Source organism: Schistocerca gregaria, chromosome 11 (assembly GCF_023897955.1).
Source record: "Schistocerca gregaria isolate iqSchGreg1 chromosome 11, iqSchGreg1.2, whole genome shotgun sequence".
NCBI classification, from domain to species: Eukaryota; Metazoa; Arthropoda; class Insecta; order Orthoptera; family Acrididae; genus Schistocerca; species Schistocerca gregaria.
The window spans coordinates 102,604,255-102,626,530 of NC_064930.1; the positions used below are offsets into that span (position 1 = coordinate 102,604,255).

Sequence of the window (22,276 nt, forward strand, 5' to 3'; positions counted from 1 at the left end):
GCACAATTTCAAATAATTGACAGTCATTTCAACAGAAACTATGACACGAAGATATTCCAAAGCTACAGAAGTATTTCATCACAAAAATAATTGGTACAAAGGTATTACAATGCCATCATCATACTATATGGCATATCAGCATATAGCATTCAAACATTGCTTCACATCCTTCTGCAAGAGTAATTGAGGGAACTTCATACAAACATTTGACATATATTTATTTATATGTATATATCTTTGTATATATTTTAAAGTTGTCCAGCAACTTTGTTACAGCAATTTTTCCACCTTAAAAGATTTGGTACTCCTGGAGGAGGTAATATATTTATAAATTACTGCTGTCATAACAATCATTTATAACACTTATTACTAGTCATTTCTCTCTCTCTCTCTCTCTCTCTCTCTCTCTCTCTCTCTCTCTCTCTCTCCCCCCCCCCCCCCCCCTCTCCCTCTCTCTCACACTCACAAACACAGTCAGCATTAACATTCTTCCAAGCTCACAAATATCCTTCTACACAATAAGATCATTTCATCTTCATATAATTTCTTTCATATATAGTACTTTACATCTTTATTATATTCCACTTTAAAAGATTTCCAACACATACTGTCATATATATACACTACATGTACTACTGCTATAATTAACAAAAACACTGTATGAGGTATATTAAAAAAAGACTGCCTGCAGATGAAATTGAAATAGTCACAACCCACAGAAATAAATGTCACTTGTGCAATGAACATGTGTTTGAGTTAATCAAAGCAAAAGCCAGTGATAAAGCATGGTAATCTGTAAGGAGCTTCAGTGATTCAAAATGAAAAATATAATTTTATACTCTATTTTACTACCTCCGTTGCAAATTTATTTTTATTATATGGTTAATTTCAGTCAATACGTCAGTACTAGCAGTTTTCATATATGGATACAACAGGTCGCTTACACAATTACATAGATGTGACGGTGACCAAATACTGATCAAAAGTAGCCATATGATAAAAAAATTTGCAGCTGAGATAGTAACACAGATGATGTCTTTTAAGTTCCAACACAGTTGCAGAATCTATCGTGATAAATATGTCAGCGATAGTTCTAAATGGAATAGCTGATTTTTATTAAAAACTTTTGAAAATTTTTCGTTACTGAAGAGCATACTGTTTCACCTGCAGCATTTTCAAAATAACATTCGTATATGTAATCTAGGAATAAATAATATTACATTCTCACAGAGTGACAGCTGAAAGATGACTACATCTGAGGGGGATCAATATCACTGCTACATGATGTGAAACAGTTACTAAATTGAACAGAATAGGGTGTGAGACTACAAGTAATTAAATCTGTTAGTGCTTGGTAGAAAGGTGTATCGACTTAAAGGAAAAGCTTGTGTGTGTAGAGCTGACACACTATTTTGCCAGAATCTCCCCACAGAACAAGTTAAGAAAACTATTCTGTGCTGTCTTTTACTGCCTCCTTCTAAATTAGATGCATTTAAAACTAGTGGGTGTGACACTGAAGAAATCTACTCTTGAGAAATTGGTAACAGCTCTTTCTTTAATTTTGTTTACTAATTCTCCTTTCTAGCCCAACATTAAGTGGTCAGCTAATAAAGCTTCCTCAAATCTATTTTGATGTGTAAAAGGAAACAGTTAATCTCTTCAGAGTGAGTGGGCTAAATTGTCAGTGGGTGCGACTCTTTCACACGTCACCTTACTTCTAACTGGCCAATCAAACTAGCTCTCATCAGTGCGTGCTACAGCACAGAAACTGCTTAGCAGACGTCAAGTTCTATTAGATTAGATTTTTGTCAGTGTCACAGACAATCTTCAAACGCAACAGTAAAATGCAAAAGATGAATCCTCTACAGGAAGCACATCCTGAACACATATGAACAAATTTGGCTTGTAGTAATATCTATTCCAGACATACAACAATAAAAGTTTTCAAACTCATATTTTCTACTTTGTACACAATTAATAAACTAGAGTTTTATCAGTAATTCACAATGATTTCTAAAGATAACACTTTACTTACATTGGCATTTTGTGACCTTAATGTATACATACATACTGTATATTCATACACATTCTTTGTATTTACCTCATGGCAGCCACTGTGACTAGAAGGGGAAAAAGAACATATATTTCATACAATAAGTTGCTTATTTTCTAAGTGTGAATGGTAAAACAATTGATGAAAAAAACAACAAAAATATGTTCTCTTTAGGTAACAAGATTTTATACTTTAAAAATAAGTAGTATGCAACAGCACAGTTCATATTCACTACAAACTTCATGGAGATTTATCAGTTCAAAAGATAATTTTATAGTATCCATAGTGAAGGTATGTTCCTTGTCATTAAATTTGCAGAAAATTTACTTCACATTTTCTAAGAAACAGAAGTCAAGATGTCTGTGTCCTTCCTAATTGTAACTTTAACTTAACGACTTTGGAAGTCACAATGTTTTTGATCCTGTCGTCATTTACAATCTCAAAAGCTGACACTGTCAGGGGAATCCAATTCATCACACACAGAATTTCCTCACGATATCTGAATGCCTTAAATATTATCTGGAAGAATATTTTATTTTGACCAAAATAGTTTTCTTTAGCACTCCCGATACACGCTTGCATATTTCAATTGCATCAGCAATAGCAGTTTATCAACAGATTCTACTATGTTGAAAGTATACACAGAGCAAAATCCAGTAACATGCTACCATTATTGTTGGAATTAAATCACATTTCTTTCTTTTTCGTTTGGGACCTGTACACATCTGTTTCATGAGAGTGTCATTTTCACATGGGTGTCACTTCTGTTAAGCAAATGTGGAAAATATGTATCCCTCACCTACAACTTCATTTCATTTACCTAATGAGATTATGTGATAATAGCCTTACTCAATGACACAAGAAAGTGCCATACTTCCCTTCTGTACACAAGAAATGCTAATGATATGCTGTGAAAATTAATCATATATGGTGTCCAAAAAGGCAAATTATTAAAAATTAAATTGTTGCAGTATACTGCTCATTGTACTTTATTGTAATCCAAGTTATTCGACTCGAAAAACTGAGTTCAATTGTTATTCACTTGTCCACATGGAAACAAAAGCAGATAAAAGCAAAAACAGGAAACTGGTATTCTATGTTTGCATTAATAGATCCCCAAATATTTAGATTTATCTCATTTTCAAATGTGCTGCAATAGAGCCATCCAACATAAATTCTGTGCTCTGTGTGAAAATAAGTCATACATTGTTGGGCAAAACACACAAGAGCAATGCTACCCAAAAGTACCAATGACCTCTGTCATGCAATGCCCAGAAACTGTGTACTCTCAAGGAAATTTCACTTCAATTCTGGTCAAAGCTGTAATTTACCAACAATTATTTGCTGTCTCTACTTTGATGGATTGCCTAAACAGTTTGAGTCTCAAAGAGTCTGAATGGGATCACAACACACTGAACCAACAGAAGTATTGAAAGAATGGTTACTAATACCAGCTAATTGTACATCCAAAGAATATTTAATGATTCTATGTACTTCTGAGTCATTTAATTTGTTCATTGTCAGTTAAAACTGATTGTTCCCTCAAGGCACAACTACATAAGTCACTCTCCAGTGGATCTTATAAATCTAACCAGTTTCTCGGTATCTTACTAATAGATTGATGCACATTTGAAAGGCGTCTCATACTTCACCAGGGGCTGAGCATATCAAAGCACACAAGCAGAGACACAAATGCTACCTTCTAGCTCAAGGAATGGCACTGATGATCGCATAGTTTACCTCCATGAAAGATTAAAAAATTAGAAAGAGGACTAGAAACTCCCTCATGAAGAAAAGACAGTACATAGGACTATTCAAGAGTTAAAAAAAAAAATAAAAAAAAAAAAAAACAAGAGAAAAAGATTAGAGCAGGATAAGAGATGAATCAATTTCTTTTCCATTCTTGTTCTTGAGTATTGGGCTAAGCTTCCCACTTAGTCCCCAAGTAGCCCATTCCTTGCATCCTTTCTTTCCTTTTCCTGGATGGAGGAGCTTGCCAAAGCTACTTTTTGTGTCACTTTTATTCAACCGCATATGCACTGTTGCCTTGAGAATTTCCTCTGCATCTCCACATGGAAATTTTGTTTCTAATACCCTCCTTTCTAATACAAAAGAGACAATAAATTATGTAAAATTATACATAAATATGTATCAACATCAACAGGTTGTAAGGGCCAGGTAAGCTGCCTTGTGACCACTCGAATGCTGTAGTACATAAATTCAACTGACACATTTCTCTGTGTGTAGCAGCATTTCCTGATGTTATATATAAACATGCCCACAGAAGGAAAGTTAACTAACATCAGACACAGATAAAGCAATGGCGAGGAAAATATTAAGAAAAATTGTGGAAGACAATTGTGCCAGCACCCTTCTGCACAGTTGACAAATAAATAACAGGCAATTCAGTATAGTTCCCAAAACAGACAACACTTCTCAAAATAGCTGCAGTATAATTTCACCACTGAGAAAGACTAATTGAAAAATTATTCATTACTCTAAACAACACTCAGTCTCTCCTTAGCAATGTATCTTGCTTGAAAATTCTTTATTCAAGTAACACAAATTTGGCAGCAGAAATCTTTGAAGTAAATTAAATGAAAGAAAAAGATTATAACAGTAGTTATTCATGAACACTAAAAATAGGAAGGAGAAGGACATTTACATTTTCAGTGCTCTATGGAGACCTGTTTAGCAATGGGGAACAAGTTTGGGTTGGATAAGAATGGCTAAAGGAATTGACAGCATCTTTTGGAAAGGGCACAGTGCAGAATTTGCTGTAATTGAGTTTTAGAAAAACATAACCCCTGAGTGATGGCCAATTCGTATGGTAACTGATGTGGTGAGGCAAATGAAACAGCAACCACCAACCAGAAAGATACATTTATTTATCTGGGATCCATTAAGTGCAGTAACATAGTTTTCACTCTCACATTGAGGTTGAGGGAGAGGTGTGGACAACCAGTTGTAATTCATTTTGGTAGAACAGTTACTTTCTATTGTCTGTGCAATACGTGACCTTCAGTCATATGAAAAAAAAAAAAAAAAAAAAATGAAAAAAAAACCCGAATCTTTCATTAACTTTTCTCAAAATTTGCAACCCAATGGAATTTGGCTCCTCAGGTCCATGTAACGTGACCATAAATGCGGGCTCATCCAAATTACTCAAGAATAAATATTTATAAGTCCCTACATTTATGGCTAATTCAGCCAGAGATGTTATCCACTAAACTGTGATGAGTTGCTTCCATCTCTTGCTTTGACACTATTTCCATTGTCTCTTGTGGCAAGAAAACCAAATACATTTTCTCTTTCCTGGACAATATTTATAATTTATGTATGTTGTCTGAGTACAATTGGCATCAATGAAGTGAATATTTCTTTCATTGAACTATATGCACACAAGTCAAAAACATGGACTCACCCTATTTGCTGATGAATAAATATTTATGTCATTATGCTTCCAGCAAATTCAGCCAGACATGCAATCCATGGAACTATAAAGCATTGTATGAGTAATCTGTAGCAACTTTTGATATACAGCTGTTTCCTCTCTCTTCTGCAATGAGAAGAAACAAAGTTATTTTGTTCCCAAAAAATGCAATCAGTTTACAGATCTTATTTTTGAGTACGGAACAACTTGTGATGTAATTGACTTAGTGAAAGCAATACTTCTTTCATGCAATTTGCGCTAGCCATGTCCGCACGTATAAATCCATCCAATTGGCCAACGAGTAATATTTAAAAGCCATTATGTTTCCAGCTAATGCAGCCAGGAGTACAGTCCAGTAAACTGTTAACTGTGCTATGAACAGTTGCTTGCATCTCTTGATTTGACCCTGTTTTCACTGTTTCATGTAGTGAGAAGAATATATTTAATTTAGATATCTTGTGCTTGTTTTAATTTTTGAATACTGTGTGAAAGTAATATGACCTTCTGGGAATTTCTGGTAGACATATTTGTTAGAGAACTGTCTTTGATGTACATGACAACAGGGCAGATTTAGGAAACTGTCTGACTGGAGAGATGAAACGCCAAACACACTTTCTGGAGGTGAACGGAACAAAATCTCACAAGTATTCTGTCAACGGCACTGACACGAGTTGCGGGTTTCCTGCTCCGGTTTGGCTGAGAAGGCCAGGCATTTGCACGGGGTCGTGTGCACTACAGGGCACCGAGACACATTCACAGAGCATCCTACGTAGCTTGCTACTTGGCCTGTGGGTAGCAGCAGCAGCAGAGGGACGTCAGTTCGCCTCCGGAGCCGCCACCCCCGGGGGCAGAGCACTCCGGTGAGGGTGAGAGGGGCAGCGGCGGATCCCCCAGTCAGTCCGACCCCGCTGCCGCCGGCCCACCCCCTGCCACGGTGTTGGCACGCTGTGGGGGCTGGTGGTGGTGTCTCACGGGCCGACTGCCCAGTGTGGAGGTGACCGCAGAGATCCACCCGCCGCCCGGCGACGTCGCCTCCTTCTGCTGGCGCACCGGCGACGCCGTGGATGACGCCGACATTGGCGGTGACCTCTTCCCTGCGCCAGGCGGCGCGCTGCCCACGGACGCGTGAAGGCGGTGGTGGTGGACGCTGTTGCTGCTCACACTGCCGATCAGTGCCTTCCACCTACAACAACACGTAACATACGCCTGTGGCCAAAACTGGGCACTCACATGTACAGTGCGAATTATGTGAAAAGCAGGTCTGTGTAGAGAGAGAGAGAGTGAGACTGTTGTGTACATAGTTCTGCGTAGTCAGCTTGTACACAACTTTCCCACTAGAGTACGCCCCGCTAAGCACAACAGCGCTCGCGGAGCGCTCGTCCTTCTCCGCACTACGAGATGGTGCTGTCTTCGAGACAGACCAAATTGTGCTTCCACCGAGCCGTGTATTAATATGTAACGCAGCCAATGAGATTGCTGCTAATGTAGAACCTTTTCTCCTCGCGGATCACACCCGCGTAGTGATACCTGAATGCGCGAGGTATTATAACGAGCGTACAGACCTCCGATTAGTCAGTCTGCATTAGTCTGCATCAGTCTGCATTAGTCTGCATCAGTCTGTGCCTAATAAGATTATCATATTCCCGTACATAGCCATGAAGAGAGATGTATACACACTTTGTCAAGTATCAGAGATATGTGAGAATAAGATTAACGTACCAAGACCAATTGAACTCCAGATTGTCAATTGTAAACAGCATCCAGAATCAAGTTACGTAATATCTATGATTTTTTATTATTTTAATAAATGTGTGTGAAAATTAATCAAGTTCTGTTTAAAGTTGGTCACTGTCAACCTGCTACTCTAAGCGTGCAAGTGGCATTTCTATCGTCTGACCTAACGGCAGAAGATAAACACGCCACGATAAGACCACGAGACGTATTGCTCACACTCGCCTACTTTCTTACAGCGACAAGTCAAATAATCTGATGGTGTGTGTACCGAAGGTCTTACAGTACGTGCACCACAGAGACAGAGAGAATGTGAGGGAGGAGAGAGAAAACAAACACATTCAGTGAACTACTGGTGTTCTTTGTATTGGTTCAAAAATGGTTCAAATGGCTCTGAGCAGTATGGGACTTAACTGATGAGGTCATCACTCCCCTAGAAGTTAGAACTACTTAAACCTAACTAAACTAAGAACATCAAACACAACCATGCCCGAGGCAGGATTCGAACCTGCGCCCACAGAGGGCACACGGTTCCAGACTGTAGCGCCTAGAACCGCTTGGCCACTCCAGCCAGCTCTTTGTATTGGTGTTTCAATTAATTGATATTAATAAAAATATCACTCTTCAGATGAGACCGCTCCTGCAACGTGGTATTTCAACACTACACGTCTACATCTACATCTACATCTACATGACTACTCTGCAATTCACATTTAAGTGCTTGGCAGAGGGTTCATCGAACCACAATCATACTATTCTAACAGAGGACGAACGAGTGTAGTGTAAGCTGTCTCTTTAGTGTACTTGTTGCACCTTCTAAGTGTCCTGCCAATGAAATGCAACCTTTGGCTTGCCTTCCCCACAATATTATCTATGTGGTCTTTCTAACTGAAGTTGTTCGTAATTTTTACACCCAGGTACTTGGTTGAATTGACAGCCTCGAGAATTGTACTATTTATCGAGTAATCGAATTCCAACGGATTTCTTTTCGAACTCGTGTGGATCACCTTACACTTTTTGTTATTTAGTGTCAACTGCCACCTGCCACACCATACAACAATCTTTTCTAAATCGCTTTGCAACTGATACTGGTCTTTGGATGGCCTTACTAGACGGTAAATTACAGCATCATCTGCGAACAACCTAAGAGAACTGCTCAGATTGTCACCCAGGTCATTTATATAGATCAGGAACAGCACTGGGGAACACCTGATATCACTTCAGTTTTACTCGATGATTTGCCGTCTATTACTACCGACCATATCAGTGTACTCACTCCAGGTGCATTGCTCCATTAGTAAACAGAGACAATGCACTACTACACTGGTGGACAGCAGTTGCCTAGAACTGGAAGAGCGTAATACACCCTGTAACAACTAAAGCCCAGTTCTAAGCAAAGAAGGGAGAGCAGAAAGGTGGAGGGAGTATATAGAGGGTCTATATAAGGGCGATGTACTTGAGGACAATATTATGGAGATGGCAGAGGATGTAGATGAAGATGAAATGGGAGATATGATATTGCGTGAAGAGTTTGACAGAGCACTGAAAGACCTGAGTCGAAACAAGGCCCCGGGAGTAGACAACATTACATTAGAAGTACTGACAGCCTTGGGAGAGCCAGTCCTGACAAAACTCTACCATCTTGTGAGCAAGATGTATGAGACAGGCGAAATACCCTCAGACTTCAAGAAGAATATAATAATCCCAATCCCAAAGAAAGCAGGTGTTGACAGATGTGAAAATTACCGAAATATCAGTTTAATAAGTCACAGCTGCAAAATACTAACACGAATTCTTTACAGACGAATGGAAAAACTTGTAGAAGCTGACCTCGGGGAAGATCAGTTTGGATTCCGTAGAAATATTGGAACATGTGAGGCAATACTGACCCTATGACATATTTTAGAAGCTAGATTAAGGAAAGGCAAACCTACATTTCTAGCATTTGTAGACTTAGAGAAAGCTTTTGACAGTGTTGACTGGAAAACTCTCTTTCAAATTCTGAAGGTGGCAGGGGTAAAATACAGGGAACGAAAAGCTATTTACAATTTGTACAGAAACCAGATGGCAGTTTTAAGAGTGGAGGGGCATGAAAGGGAAGCAGTGGTTGGGAAGGGAGTGAAACAGGGTTGTAGCCTCTCCCCGATGTTATTAAATCTGTATATTGAGCAAGCAGTGAAGGAAACAAAAGAAAAATTTGGAGTAGGTATTAAAAGCCATGGAGAAGAAATAAAAACTCTGAGGTTCACTGATGACATTGTAATTCTGTCAGAGACAGCAAAGGACCTGGAAGAGCAGCTGAAGGGAATGGACAGTGTCTTGAAATGAGGATATAAGATGAACATCAACAAAAGCAAAACGAGGATAATGGAATGTAGTCGAATTAAGTCGGGTGATGCTGAGGGAATTAGATTAGGAAATGAGACACGTAAAGTAGTAAAGGAGTTTTGCTATTTGGGGAGCAAAATGGTCGAAGCAGAGAGGATATAAAATGTAGACTGGCAATGGCAAGGAAAGCATTTCTGAGGAAGAGAAATTTGTTAACATCAAGTATAGATTTAAGTGTCAGGAAGTCGTCTCTGAAAGTATTTTATGGAGTGTAACCATGTATGGAAGTGAAACATGGGTGATGAATAGTTTGGACAAGAAGAGAATAGAAGCTTTTGAGATGTGGTACTACAGAAGAATGCTGGGGATTAGATGGGTAGATCACGTAACTAAAGAGGAGGTACTGAATAGGATTGGGGAGAAGAGAAGTTTGTGGCACAACTTGACTAGAAGAAGGGATCGGTTGATAGGACATGTTCTGGAACATCAACGAATCACCAGTTTAGTATTGGAGGGCAGCGTGGAGGGTAAAAATCGTAGAGGGAGACCAAGCAGACACTAAGCAGATTCAGAAGGATGTAGGTTGCAGAGGGTACTGGGAGATGAAGAAGCTTGCACAGGATAGAGGAGCATGGAGAGCTGCATCAAACGAGTCTCAGGACTGAAGACCACAACAACAACAACAACTAAAGAACATAATACGGCCTCTTAACAACTGAAGAGCATAATACGGCCTCCACTGGTTTAAATAATCCCCATAGGAAAAAATAACATTAGGGATAAATATTTGTTTTGATGTCCTCTACAACCTCACAGAGTTTGTCGGTTTAAATACTTTTCACCCCGTACATGTGCTGTAACCCAAAGCCGATGACTCACCCACGGGGGCGGCGTGCCTTGGGCAGTGTGGTGGCCTTGCCGTCGGGTGCAGAAGACGGCTCCGGGGTGGTGGCGCCACCCCCGCTGACGCTGACGGGGCTCCCACTGACGGTGCTGCGGCGGCGCGCACCCGGCTGCCTGGTGGGCGTAGCTTCGCGGCTGCTGGGGCTGCTGCGGTCACTGCCACTGCTCCCGAATGCGAAGCTCCGCAGCCTGCAAGACACGGAAGAGGGGGTGTGAAATATGTGTTACATGTACAGGGTGAACATTAGTAAAACTGACAAACTGCAGGGAGGACTCCTGACTGTCATATGAACCTGTGTCCGGAATTGCGTTGTTGCCACGGTAGATGGTGCTGCTGATGAATAAAAGTTCCTCCGACCACATGCCGTGTCTGTAGCACACAGATGTCTGTTATGCAGATTGATGGTGCTAGTTCTGGTAAAGGTTATTTTGTTGGTAAAGAGGACTGATGACTGAAACCCCATAATTAAGTTGGTCTGATGCAAAAACAACCGACAAACTCCTTCCCGTAGAGGGAAATCGGCTACTGATAATCCTTGCACTTGTATGTGATAGGTACAGCTGTGGTTGTCAGTTAGGGTACACACAATCATATTTTGGCTAATATGATGCCTCTTGCTTGTTCGCACACTCTCTGAACTTTCTGCACATTCATCTGTGTGAAAGGGTCCATGATATATTTACTAAGATGGCAACCGTTCTATATATATATATATATATATATATATATATATATATATATATATAATTAAGGCTCTTCAGCCACTCGACCACCTTCTTCTTCTCTGCAGATGCACAAACAGTGCCCGAACTCTAATGGGAATCGGCAACGCGCCGCGAGTAACGAGTATAATGGGCAGGGTCACTACAAATGTAGTGTGGGACAATACGTTCAGAATGTGGGTTTCGCGGGAGGCCTGCCAGAGATAAATCCCTGTAGTTGCGCTATCCTGTGTGTCCTCGGTGGCTCAAATGGATAGAGCGTCTGCCATGCAAGCAGAAGATACCGGGTTCGAGTCCCGGTCGGGGAACACATTTTCATCTGTCCCCGTTGACGTATGTCAACGCCTGTGAGCAGCTAAGGGTGTTCATTTCATTGTAAGGGCCCATGATTACACATATCCCCATAAAAGCCTGGAAATGTCATGTGATGTGACTGGTGTCTGTGAGGGTACTTGTTTTCTAAGAGGTGTGCTGCACATCACAGTTTCCATCTACCTGTTGTTTATAAACACGATCTTGGCTTGTTCCCCAATTGAGTACTGAACTATTCGGCTGTTTACAGTATGCTGTGTGAGTCACACAGTCTGCAGCACACAAAGAACACATGGCACGTGGTCAGAGGAAGTTTCATTCCTCAGCCCCATCTATTGTGGCAATAATGCATTTCTAGACACATGTTCATAGTACCTTTCTTTCTCCATTTCCAGTGAGCACTATGTCCATTCAGTTTGTTGGTCATATTTATGCTCACCCCATCTCCTCCCCCCCCCCCTCTCTGTATATATATGATGATGTAAATAAAAGAAGGTAAGTCTTTCCGCTTCCGGGATTGGAATGACTCCTTACCCTCTCCCTTAAAACCCACATCCTTTCTTCTTTCCCTCTCCTTCCCTCTTTCCTGAAGAAGCAACCGTTGGTTGCGAAAGCTAGAAACTCTGTGTGTGTATATATATAAAGATGATGTGACTTACCAAACAAAAGTGCTGGCAGGTCGATAGACACACAAACAAACACAAACATACACACAAAATTCGAGCTTTCGCAACCGGCGGTTGCTTCGTCAGGAAAGAGGGAAGGAGAGGGAAAGATGAAAGGATGTGGGTTTTAAGGGAGAGGGTAAGGAGTCATTCTAATCCCGGGAGCGGAAAGACTTACCTTAGGGGGAAAAAAGGACAGGTATACACTCGCGCGCACACACACACACACACACACACACACACACACACACACACACACACACACACATATATATCCATGCGCACATATGCTGTGTCTGCTTGTGTCTGTATATGTGCAGATGGATGTGTGTGTGTGTGTGTGTGTGTGTGTGTGTGTGTGTGTGTGTGTGTGTATGTGTGTGAGTGTATACCTGTCCTTTTTTTCCCCTAAGGTAAGTCTTTCCGCTCCCGGGATTGGAATGGCTCCTTACCCTCTCCCTTAAAACCCACATCCTTTCGTCTTTCCCTCTTCTTCCCTCTTTCCTGATGAAGCAACTGTGGGTTGCGAAAGCTTGAAATTTGAGTGTGTTTGTGTTTGTTATTGTTTCTATCAACATACCAATGCTTTCGTTTGGTAAGTTACAGAATCTTTGTATATATATATATCTGTGTGTGTGTGTGTGTGTGTGTGTGTGTGTGTGTGTGTGTGTGTGTGTGAGAGAGAGAGAGAGAGAGAGAGAGAGAGAGAGAGAGAGTTAGGTGGAGGGGGGGGGGGGGGGCGATATGATGCGAGGTGTGATATCATCAGGGTGTATTGTTTTTATATCTAAGGAGGTTTATTTCATAAGGTATCAGTATGTTTGCCACTGTAAAGCGATGTTGATCAGTCCATTTTGTTGTATCTGTATGAAGAGTTTGGTTAAATCATTATACACACATCATTATAAAACAAGTTGCACTCAGAAGGGAAAGGTATACTGCAATCATTGTTGGTAGGCAGCTAGATGGTACCACACATATGCCATGATTACACTTACAATTATGAAGGACCAACACATATTGTGTAAAACAACCACAAAATGCACATGTTGGTATGGTGTCGGGCCATCTTGGTTGTCAATACAAGCATCGAGATATCACAGCATGGTATTGTACAGGCCTCAGATTTAGCTCTGTGATACTTCATCCCATGCTGCTTACAACTGAGTATACAGGCACCACAGACTGGTGGGTGGAGGTGGAGTCCTGACAGTCTGTTCCATGGCTCCCCACACATTCTCAGTTGTGAAGAGATAAGGCAATGCTGCTGGCCATGGCAGAGTATCGACACCTGAGGTAGTAAGTGACAGCAGTATCAAGATGAGGGCTGTCTTGTTGAAATAGGGGATGGGTGTGGGCGTTGATGAAGAGCAGTACCGCGCAACTGTCACAGAACCAGTTTGAAACACCAATGGTGAATGAGCACCAAGGATGTTGCTCCCCACAAAATCACAAGGAGTTGCGGGACGTGTGGGGGAGACCAGGAATCATTCTTTGTGGTGCCCTCCGCTACGCCTGCTAACATGGACCCAGTGGTTGTCACCTCCAAGGCAGACTTGAGACTCATCTGAAAGATGACCCACTGCAATCTGTGGGTCTCCACGTTCGTTGTTGCTGACACGGGTGAGTCCAGCAGGCTGCTGTGGGGGTTTGAGTGGCAGGTATTGCAAGGAGCCCTGTGTTATGCAACTGATGACACTTGTTGGATATTGGATAGAAGACAGGACAGCCTGTTGAAAGGCCCCTGTCATTGCTATCAGTTTTGTTGGTGTATGCCAGACTAGCCATCAATGCTCTCTCCTTGTGGTGCATGTCTGATGTTCAGATCCTACATGTCATGCATGTGTGTCTTCCTGTGTGTGTTGATGATATCCATGCTGCACAGTAATTGAGCCATCCACCCTCCAGCAGCCTTGCGATATGGCCCTCCTGAACTTGTGTACATGGGGAAATTGCTGTCAAATGCGCCACCTTATAGAAAAATTTTCCAAAAGGTGCTAATAAACCAATACAGAAGCATATAGCAAACTCAATGGTATTGCTTCCAACTACTGAGGACCAAGTATGCAATGTTGTAAGGCATTTGTAGAACAAAAACTCAGCAGGTTTAGATGAAATTCCAATGTGTGTGCTGAAAAAATGCATAAACGGTATCAAAGCTCCACTAACACAAATCATAAATGAATCCTTCAAAACTAGTTGCTTCCCTGACTGTCTGAAGCATGCCAAAATTTTACCAGTTCACAATAAGGGTGACGTAGAAAATGAGAACTACAGACCAATAGCCCTATTGACATGCTTTTCCAAAGTGATAGAAACAATAATGGAAAACATGATTTTGAGCTATCTAAGTAAATTCAATCCCCTGTGCAATGACCAGCATGGTTTCAGGCCTGGTAGAGGTACAGAAACTGCAATGGCACAATTTACAGAAACAGTTTTAGAAGCACTAGATGAGAACAGCTATGCAACTGACCTTTTCCTAGACCTGTCCAAGGCATTTGATACAGTTGACCACCAGAAGCTGTCGCATAAATTAGAAACACTAGGAGTAAGAGGAGTGGTTCGCAAATGATTTCGTTCATATCTAGAAAACAGAGTACAATCAGTAGAGATCACACATGTCTCCAGTGGACCAAAGTACATTGAGAAACATATATCTGATCCACAATATGTCAATTTTGGGGTCCCTCAAGGAAGTGTACTAAGTCCTGTATTATTTCTGGTGTATATAAATGATTTCCCCAGCCATGCAGAGAATATATTGTTTGTGGGTGACAGCAACATAGTGGTCACCAGTAAGACACCAGCACAAATGTTGGAAAATTCTACTAAAGTGCTGAGGGATGTTCACAAATGGTCTCAGGAAAACAAAGTAACTCTCAACTTCGAATGAACAGAAAACAGAGTCCCTTATATTTAAAACTAGATAACATCTCCATAGATGATGTACCTACAGCAAAATTCTTAGGGTTGCATATTGACAGCCAAATGAAGTGGAATGAACATGCTATGAAACTCTCGAAAAAGATATCCACAAAATGTTATGCACTTAGAGTCCTTGTATCAGCATGCAGTAGTGAATGTTTGAGAACTGTATACTTTAGTTATGTTCATTCAGTAATCACTTATGGTATTATTTTCTGGGGAAACAGTGCTCAGAATTTACAAACAATATTTAAAATGCAAAACAGAGCAGTAAGAATTATAACAAAAAGCAGTAACAGGGCCCACTGCAGAAAACTTTTCAAAATGTTAGGAATTTAACTGTTCCTTATGAATTTATATTCCAAACCAAAGTGTACATCAAGAAAAATATAGGAAATTATAGCACAAATAGCAGTTTTCATAATTATAGTACAAGAACAAGTAACTGTCTTCACCTAGACAGGAAGAATAAACATAAGACTCGAAATAGCTTCTTATACAGAGGTGTAAAACTGTATAATAAACTGCCACTGAAAATAAAAGAAGCAGATAACATGTAACGCTTTAGGAAAAATCTTAAATTGTTTTTGCAGGAACACTGCTTTTACACTATAAGTGAATTCCTTAGTACAAAATGATTGTAAATAGAAGGGCTATCCACAAAGTACGTTTTGGAATTAAAAATAAATAAAGTATTGGAATTTTGTTTATTATATACTGATGAAAACCGCACTTAAATACTACTTGTCTACACAGTTGCCATTTAAATTAAGGCACTTATCACACCGATGGATGAGCTCGGAAATTCTTTCGTCATAAAATTCGGCCGCCTGCGCCTTCAACCACGTGGTTACCTCTTCTCGAAGCTGTGCGTCATCATCAAAACGCTGCACAGCTAACCACTTCTTCACTGCTGGGAATAAGTGGAAGTCGCTCGGTGCCAGGTCGGGATTGTACGGTGGATGAGGAAATGACTCCCACTTAAAAGATTCGAGAACTCCACGAGTGGCATTTGCCGTGTGGGCCCGGGCGTTGTCGTGAATCGGCAAGATCTTTGAGCCCAACTTTCCCCTGCGCTTGTTTTGTATTGCTCTTATGAGGTTGTGCAGAGTCTGGCAATACCTTTGAGAGTTTATTGTAGTGCCTCTTTCCAGGAAATCCACAAAAATCACACCTTTTCTGTCCCAAGTGACAGTCGCCATCACCTTCCTTGCCGACATTGTCTGCACGCATCTCTTGGGTTTTTGGGGGGAATTTGTGTGTCCCCACTGCATTGACTGCAATTTTGTCTTGCAGTTCACATGCTTAACCCATGCCTCATCACCACTAACAATGCAATCGAGTAATGAGTCGCCATCTTTCTCGTAAGCGTCCAAAAACGTTAACGCGGCAGCCATTCGCTGATTTTTATGAATCTCTGTCAAGATTTTTGGTATCCATCTTGCACAAAACTTGTGGTAACCAAGCTTTTCGGTAGGGATTTCGTGCAACAAACTTCGTGAAATTTGCGGAAAACTCATAGAGAGTTCCGTTATTGTGAAATTACGGTTTTCACGGACCGCGGCATCGACTTTTTCCACAAGTTCGGCAGTCACTATGCCGGATCTTCCACTTCACTCTTCGCCGTGAACGTCAGTTCGGCCATTTTTAAATTTTATGACCCATTGACGCATTCCACCTTCAGTGATTATGTTGTCCCCATACACTCCACAAAGCTGCCGATAGATTTCTATCGGTGTACAGTTTTTTGCAGTCAGAAACCTTATTACAGCACGCACTTCACACTTCGTGGCATTTTCAATTAACGCTGACATTTCAAACCGTCACAGTAACTCAACGGAGTACAGCACGAACCTCTCACTAGCACGGCAGGATGCCGACTGAGCGGTGGAATGGCATGACACCAAGATGGCCGCGCTAGACCCGCCCCTAATGGACACAAATGAAAACGTAATGTACTTTGTGGATAGCCCTCGTAGCTTTTGTTTCACAGTATTTTGATAAGGAGCAAAAATGATTGTAAATAACTTATATGTCACAATGTTTAACTACATGTAAAAACAAACTGTATAAATATATGAATGTATGCAACTGACAACATCCATACATTTTAAAATGTCCATGGACGGCTAAATAAATAAATAGTACACTTTCAGATGAGGCTCTAGTGATACAGTTGCACTGGCTGGCACAGTCATTTGGGACCCGATTATATTAACCAATTGGCACAATATCATGGCTCCAGTCTCACTCCCCGAGTATGCAGCCAAATCTCGAAAAGTAATCTTTGATGTAGCTGTTGGTGTGCAACATACCCACCCAATTTGCAATTGACAGATTAGGTCATTTTGGACGTACTTATTTTTATGACAATGAATGAACATTTCCTTTCGAAGTACCAGCTCTGTAAATAATGCTTGAGCTCTTAGCACAAGGAAAGGATATTATGCTGTATAGGGTGCTATAGAATTCATATTGGTACACCACTTTGCCTGGACACGCACAACCTGGTGGAGTTGGAGGGCCAATTCAAACCCTTATTTAAAAAAAAAAAATTCTACTTTTTTTTGTACTTGAGAAAGCAATGGAAAAACTCGAGGGCAAACCAGAGGTTTGGTATCTAACCTCAAACTCTTACTCACATGATGCTCCTCATATTTATTTCACAGCACGACATCTGACTGTTCCTGGCTGCTGGGTTGATCTTATCTCTACCCATTCAATTCATGCAGTTGGACACTAAAATTCCAACATCTGGGAGGTCTGTAAGTACTGAAATTATTTTTCTGTGTCTGTTCAGCATAGTATGAGGCATACATGATTAAATTTGTAGGTGATTTGTATGGGATGTGAAATTTGCTACTCAGAGCTGCCACTCTAACAGAACAATGGCTCTATCCATCTGGGTACTGATCCAAACTGAGCTCAGATGAGACAAATGGGTATGGCATCCCGAGATACTAAAGAGCTTGCCAGTGAATAACTTCTGAGCACTCAGGCACTACATACTTTGGGTATTGAGGTCCTGCATGGTATTGGGTACAACTCTGCTGAACCTACTAATTCATATTTGCATGACAGTCATGGATCTCAAAGAGTGTGAGCAGCAGTATTGTGAAATGATTAATTGCAGTCTCCACAGGACACAACCCCACTTCTTTAGAATTCCATTGCAACATGGTAAATGACTCTCCTTCTTGCACAAGGCCAGGCAGAATTTTTTCATAAAAATCCAACAATGAAACTGATTTCTCACTCAGAAACCTGTTGCACTATATTTTCTTGATACTCAATATAGATAGAACTACTCGTACCTCCATTGTGCAGTTGAGCTGGAATGCTACTGGTTTGCATATCAAAGTGAATTCGGGGCTTCTTTCATGTCGCCTTAATCGTGTCACAGTTTCAATTTCTAGAAGTGCACCTTTTTTGTCACATATTGTAGAATACAATACTTAGATAAATTTACAATGTAATCTAACAGCGTAGAAATTGTAATTATGAATTTAGTATAAGCTTCGCTGTGTAACTAAAATAGTATTGTATGTTTATATACAGGAAACATGAATTCAACAAAAAAACTTATTACTCTTCAAAAAAAATTGTTGTTGTTGTGGTCTTCAGTCCTGAGACTGGTTTGATGCAGCTCTCCATGCTACTCTATCCTGTGCAAGCTTCTTCATCTCCCAGTACCTACTGCAACCTATTACTTACTTTATTACTTTTATATTTTCTACATATTTGCAAACTGTATTGTATTTGAAGTTACTGATTGTATTTCATGTCTGTGAAATTGTTTTGAAAAGTAATTTAAAAAATGCCTTTTTTGCATGAACAATAGATGATACATCAGTTTGTATGTAAAAGAATTGACATATCACTGCAGCATCTTTGAGCAACCATATGATTTGTTGTATTGCTGGTCACTTGGCTCTGAGGTGTTGAGTTGAAAAAGTTGTCAAGTTATGGCACAAAGAACCAGTTAGTTTGTATTTGTTGAAGGACTGTAAATCATGATGGCTTGAAGAAATGAAATTTATAATGTTTATTAAAAATTAATGTGAAGACAAAGTTACCAGCAATATCTACACTACTTTGTCATACATATTCTGTAAAGTATGGACGTACGGGCAGGCGGAGGTCGTTATGGAATGTATAAGGTAATTTTTAGATAAAGGTCATTTATTGGAGAAAGCATGTTGAAAGGGGTTACATAGGCCTAGGGAGGTGAGGGTGAACCAGAGCTTAGAGTTTGGTGAGACATAGTTCGCGAAGCTTCCGAAAGCTGTTTTCTGCCAAAACTTAAGTCCACAGTGCCGCAGCACCAGGAGAAGCGGGAGACGTTCGATGCTATACGGCGTGCATCCGATTCGTGGGTGAGCAAGAATACCAGAGAGCGAGCCCGGTGACAGGCGGCCGGGTATCTCTGACACACCACGCAGCTTCCTCCACCCTGATTGGTCAGGATCGAGAAAACCGTGCGGGTGGCATGGTATTTTCCAGAGCGTCACCTGCTAAGTGACACCTGGGGTGGCATTACCTAGTCAGCAAGTGAGGGAGGTGCATGGCCAAGGTGCCCTTCCTTGGTGCTGACTTCCCGTTGCTAAACCATGGGACGAAAGAATTTACAGACAGCTAACACTGCTGGCTGTGGCTTGGCCATAATCGAAAAATGAAGTTACCGTTTGGAAGCTCATACAATAAAGTAAAATCCCCTATTGTCTGGCTCATCCTTTACAATTCCAAAATTAAAACCTGAGTTCCTCTCACAAGAACAAGAAGTGTTCCACTAGACAGAGTGCCAACAAAGAATTCATCAATCTGCAGATGAGTTCGAAAAGTTGTATACAAACAATTAACTTAGTTTTTCTACCTAAAATTTTGTCATTTTGATGTACATCTTTTATGGAAACAAAAAAATAGCAAAATTTTACAAAGTCTGGAAAGGTTTTAACACTACAGATATTGCAGTCACTGGATCAAGGAGACACGTTAGACAGAGATCTATACTTCTACACTTCTTGTTGTTTCAGTGCAGTTATGGTACCTCAATTGCTTGCATCATTTTGGTGGTATGACTACCTTGCCATTCTGTAATTATGTTACCTCAACTGCTTCCATCATTTTAGTTTAGATTAGAGAGATTAGATTAGATTAGTACTTGTTCCATAGATCATGAATACTACACTTTGTAATGATGTGGAACGTGTCAGGTTAATAAAAGGTACAAGATATTACATTACACAAAATATTACATGACACTCAATATTATTATTATTATTATTATTATTATTATTATTAATATTTGATGGGGGTTGGGAAAATTTCCCACTTACTGTATCCAAAAATTCATCTAATGAGTAGAAGGAGTTGCCATTAAGAAATTCTTTTAATTTCCTTTTAAATGCTATATGGCTATCTGTCAGACAGTTGATGCTATTAGTTAAGTGACCAAAGACTTTTGTGGCAGCATAATTTACCCCCTTCTGAGCCAAAGTTACATTTAACCCTGAGTAATGAAGATCATCCTTTCTCTTAGTGTTGTAGCCATGTACACTGCTATTACTTTTGAATTCGTTCGGATTGTTAATAACAAATTTCATAAGTGAATATATATATTGTGAGGCTACAGTAAAGATCTCTAGCTCTTTAAATAAGTGTGTGCAGTGTGGTCTTGGATGAGCTCCAGAAATTATTCTGATTACACGCTTTTGTGCAATGAACACTCTTTTCCTCAATGATGAGTTACCCCAGAATATGCCATACGAAAGCAGAGAATGAAATTAGGTGTGGTAAGCTAATTTACTGAGATGTATATCGCCAAAATTTGCAATGACCCTAACAGCATAAGTAGCTGAACTCAGACGTTTCAGCAGATCCTCAGTGTGTGTTTTCTAGTTCTACCCCTCATCAATGCATACACCTAGAAATTTTGAATATTCTACCTTAGCTACCAATTTCTGATCGAAGTCTATATTTATTAATGGGATCATTCCATTTACTGTGTGGAACTGTATATACTGTGTTTTGTCAAAGTTTAATGAGAGCCCATTTGCAGAGAACCACTTAATGATTTTCGGAAGAACATCATTAACAATTTCACCAGTTAATTCTTGTCTGTTGGGTGTGATAGCTATACTCGTATCATTGGCAAAAAGTACCAGCTTTGCATCTTCATGAATATAGAATGGCAAGTCATTAATATATATTAAGAACAGCAGAGGACCCAAGACCAAACCTTGTGGCACCCCATTCTCGATTATTCCCCAGTTTGAGAAATCACCAGTTTTTTGCATATTATGTGAACTGTTTACTTCAACTTTCTGCACTCTTCCACTAGTATTCCACGATTTACACAATCAAAAGCCTTTGATAGATCACAAAAAATTCCAATGGGTGGCTCCCGGTTACTCAGAGCATTTAATATTTCATTAGTGAAAGTATCTATAGCATTTTCCGTTGAAATACCCTTCTGGAAACCAAACTGACATTTTGTCGTCGTCATCATCATCATCATCATCATCATCATTTAAGACTGGTTACGCCTTTCAGCGTTCAGTCTGGAGCATAGCCCCTTTATAAAATTCCTCCATGATTCCCTATTCCGTGCTAACATTGGTGCCTCTTCTGATGTTAAACCTATTACTTCAAAATCATTCTTAACCGAATCCAGGTACCTTCTCCTTGGTCTGCCCCGACTCATCCTACCCTCTACTGCTGAACCCATGAGTCTCTTGGGTAGCCTTGCTTCTCCCATGCGTGTAACATGACCCCACCATCTAAGCCTGTTCACCCTGACTGCTACATCTATAGAGTTCATTCCCAGTTTTTCTTTGATTTCCTCATTGTGGACACCCTCCTGCCATTGTTCCCATCTACTAGTACCTGCAATAATCCTAGCTACTTTCATATCCGTAACCTCAACCTTGTTGATAAGGTAACCTGAATCCACCCAGATTTCGCTCCCATACAACAAAGTTGGTCGAAAGATTGAACGGTGCACAGACAACTTGTCTCGGTACTGACTTTCTTCTTGCAGAAGAGAGTAGATCGTAGCTGAGCACTCACTGCATTAGCTCTGCTACACCTTGCTTCCAGTTCTTTCTAGCTCTGCTACACCTTGCTTCCAGTTCTTTCACTACGTTGCCATCGTGCGAGAATATGCATCCTAAGTACTTGAAACTGTCCACCTGTTCTAAC

General features: G+C 40.4%; 1 protein-coding gene and 1 non-coding gene across 2 annotated transcripts in view; one reads left to right on the forward strand and one right to left on the reverse strand.

Moving 5' to 3' along the window:
* Positions 1–205: 205 nt before the first annotated feature.
* LOC126295146 (high affinity cGMP-specific 3',5'-cyclic phosphodiesterase 9A-like) overlaps positions 206–22,276 on the reverse strand; it is a 2,007,270-nt gene continuing 1,985,199 nt past the window's right edge. Inside the window, exons 18-19 of the mRNA XM_049987432.1 lie at positions 10,425–10,637; positions 206–6,669 (exon numbers count right to left, since the gene is read on the reverse strand). Coding sequence (XP_049843389.1) covers positions 6,381–6,669; positions 10,425–10,637 — 502 coding nt within the window. The 3' untranslated portion in view covers positions 206–6,380. The remainder of the gene's footprint in view (positions 6,670–10,424; positions 10,638–22,276) is intronic.
* Positions 11,406–11,479, forward strand: Trnaa-ugc (transfer RNA alanine (anticodon UGC)). The gene has a single exon. It is a non-coding gene; the product is annotated as a tRNA-Ala (tRNA).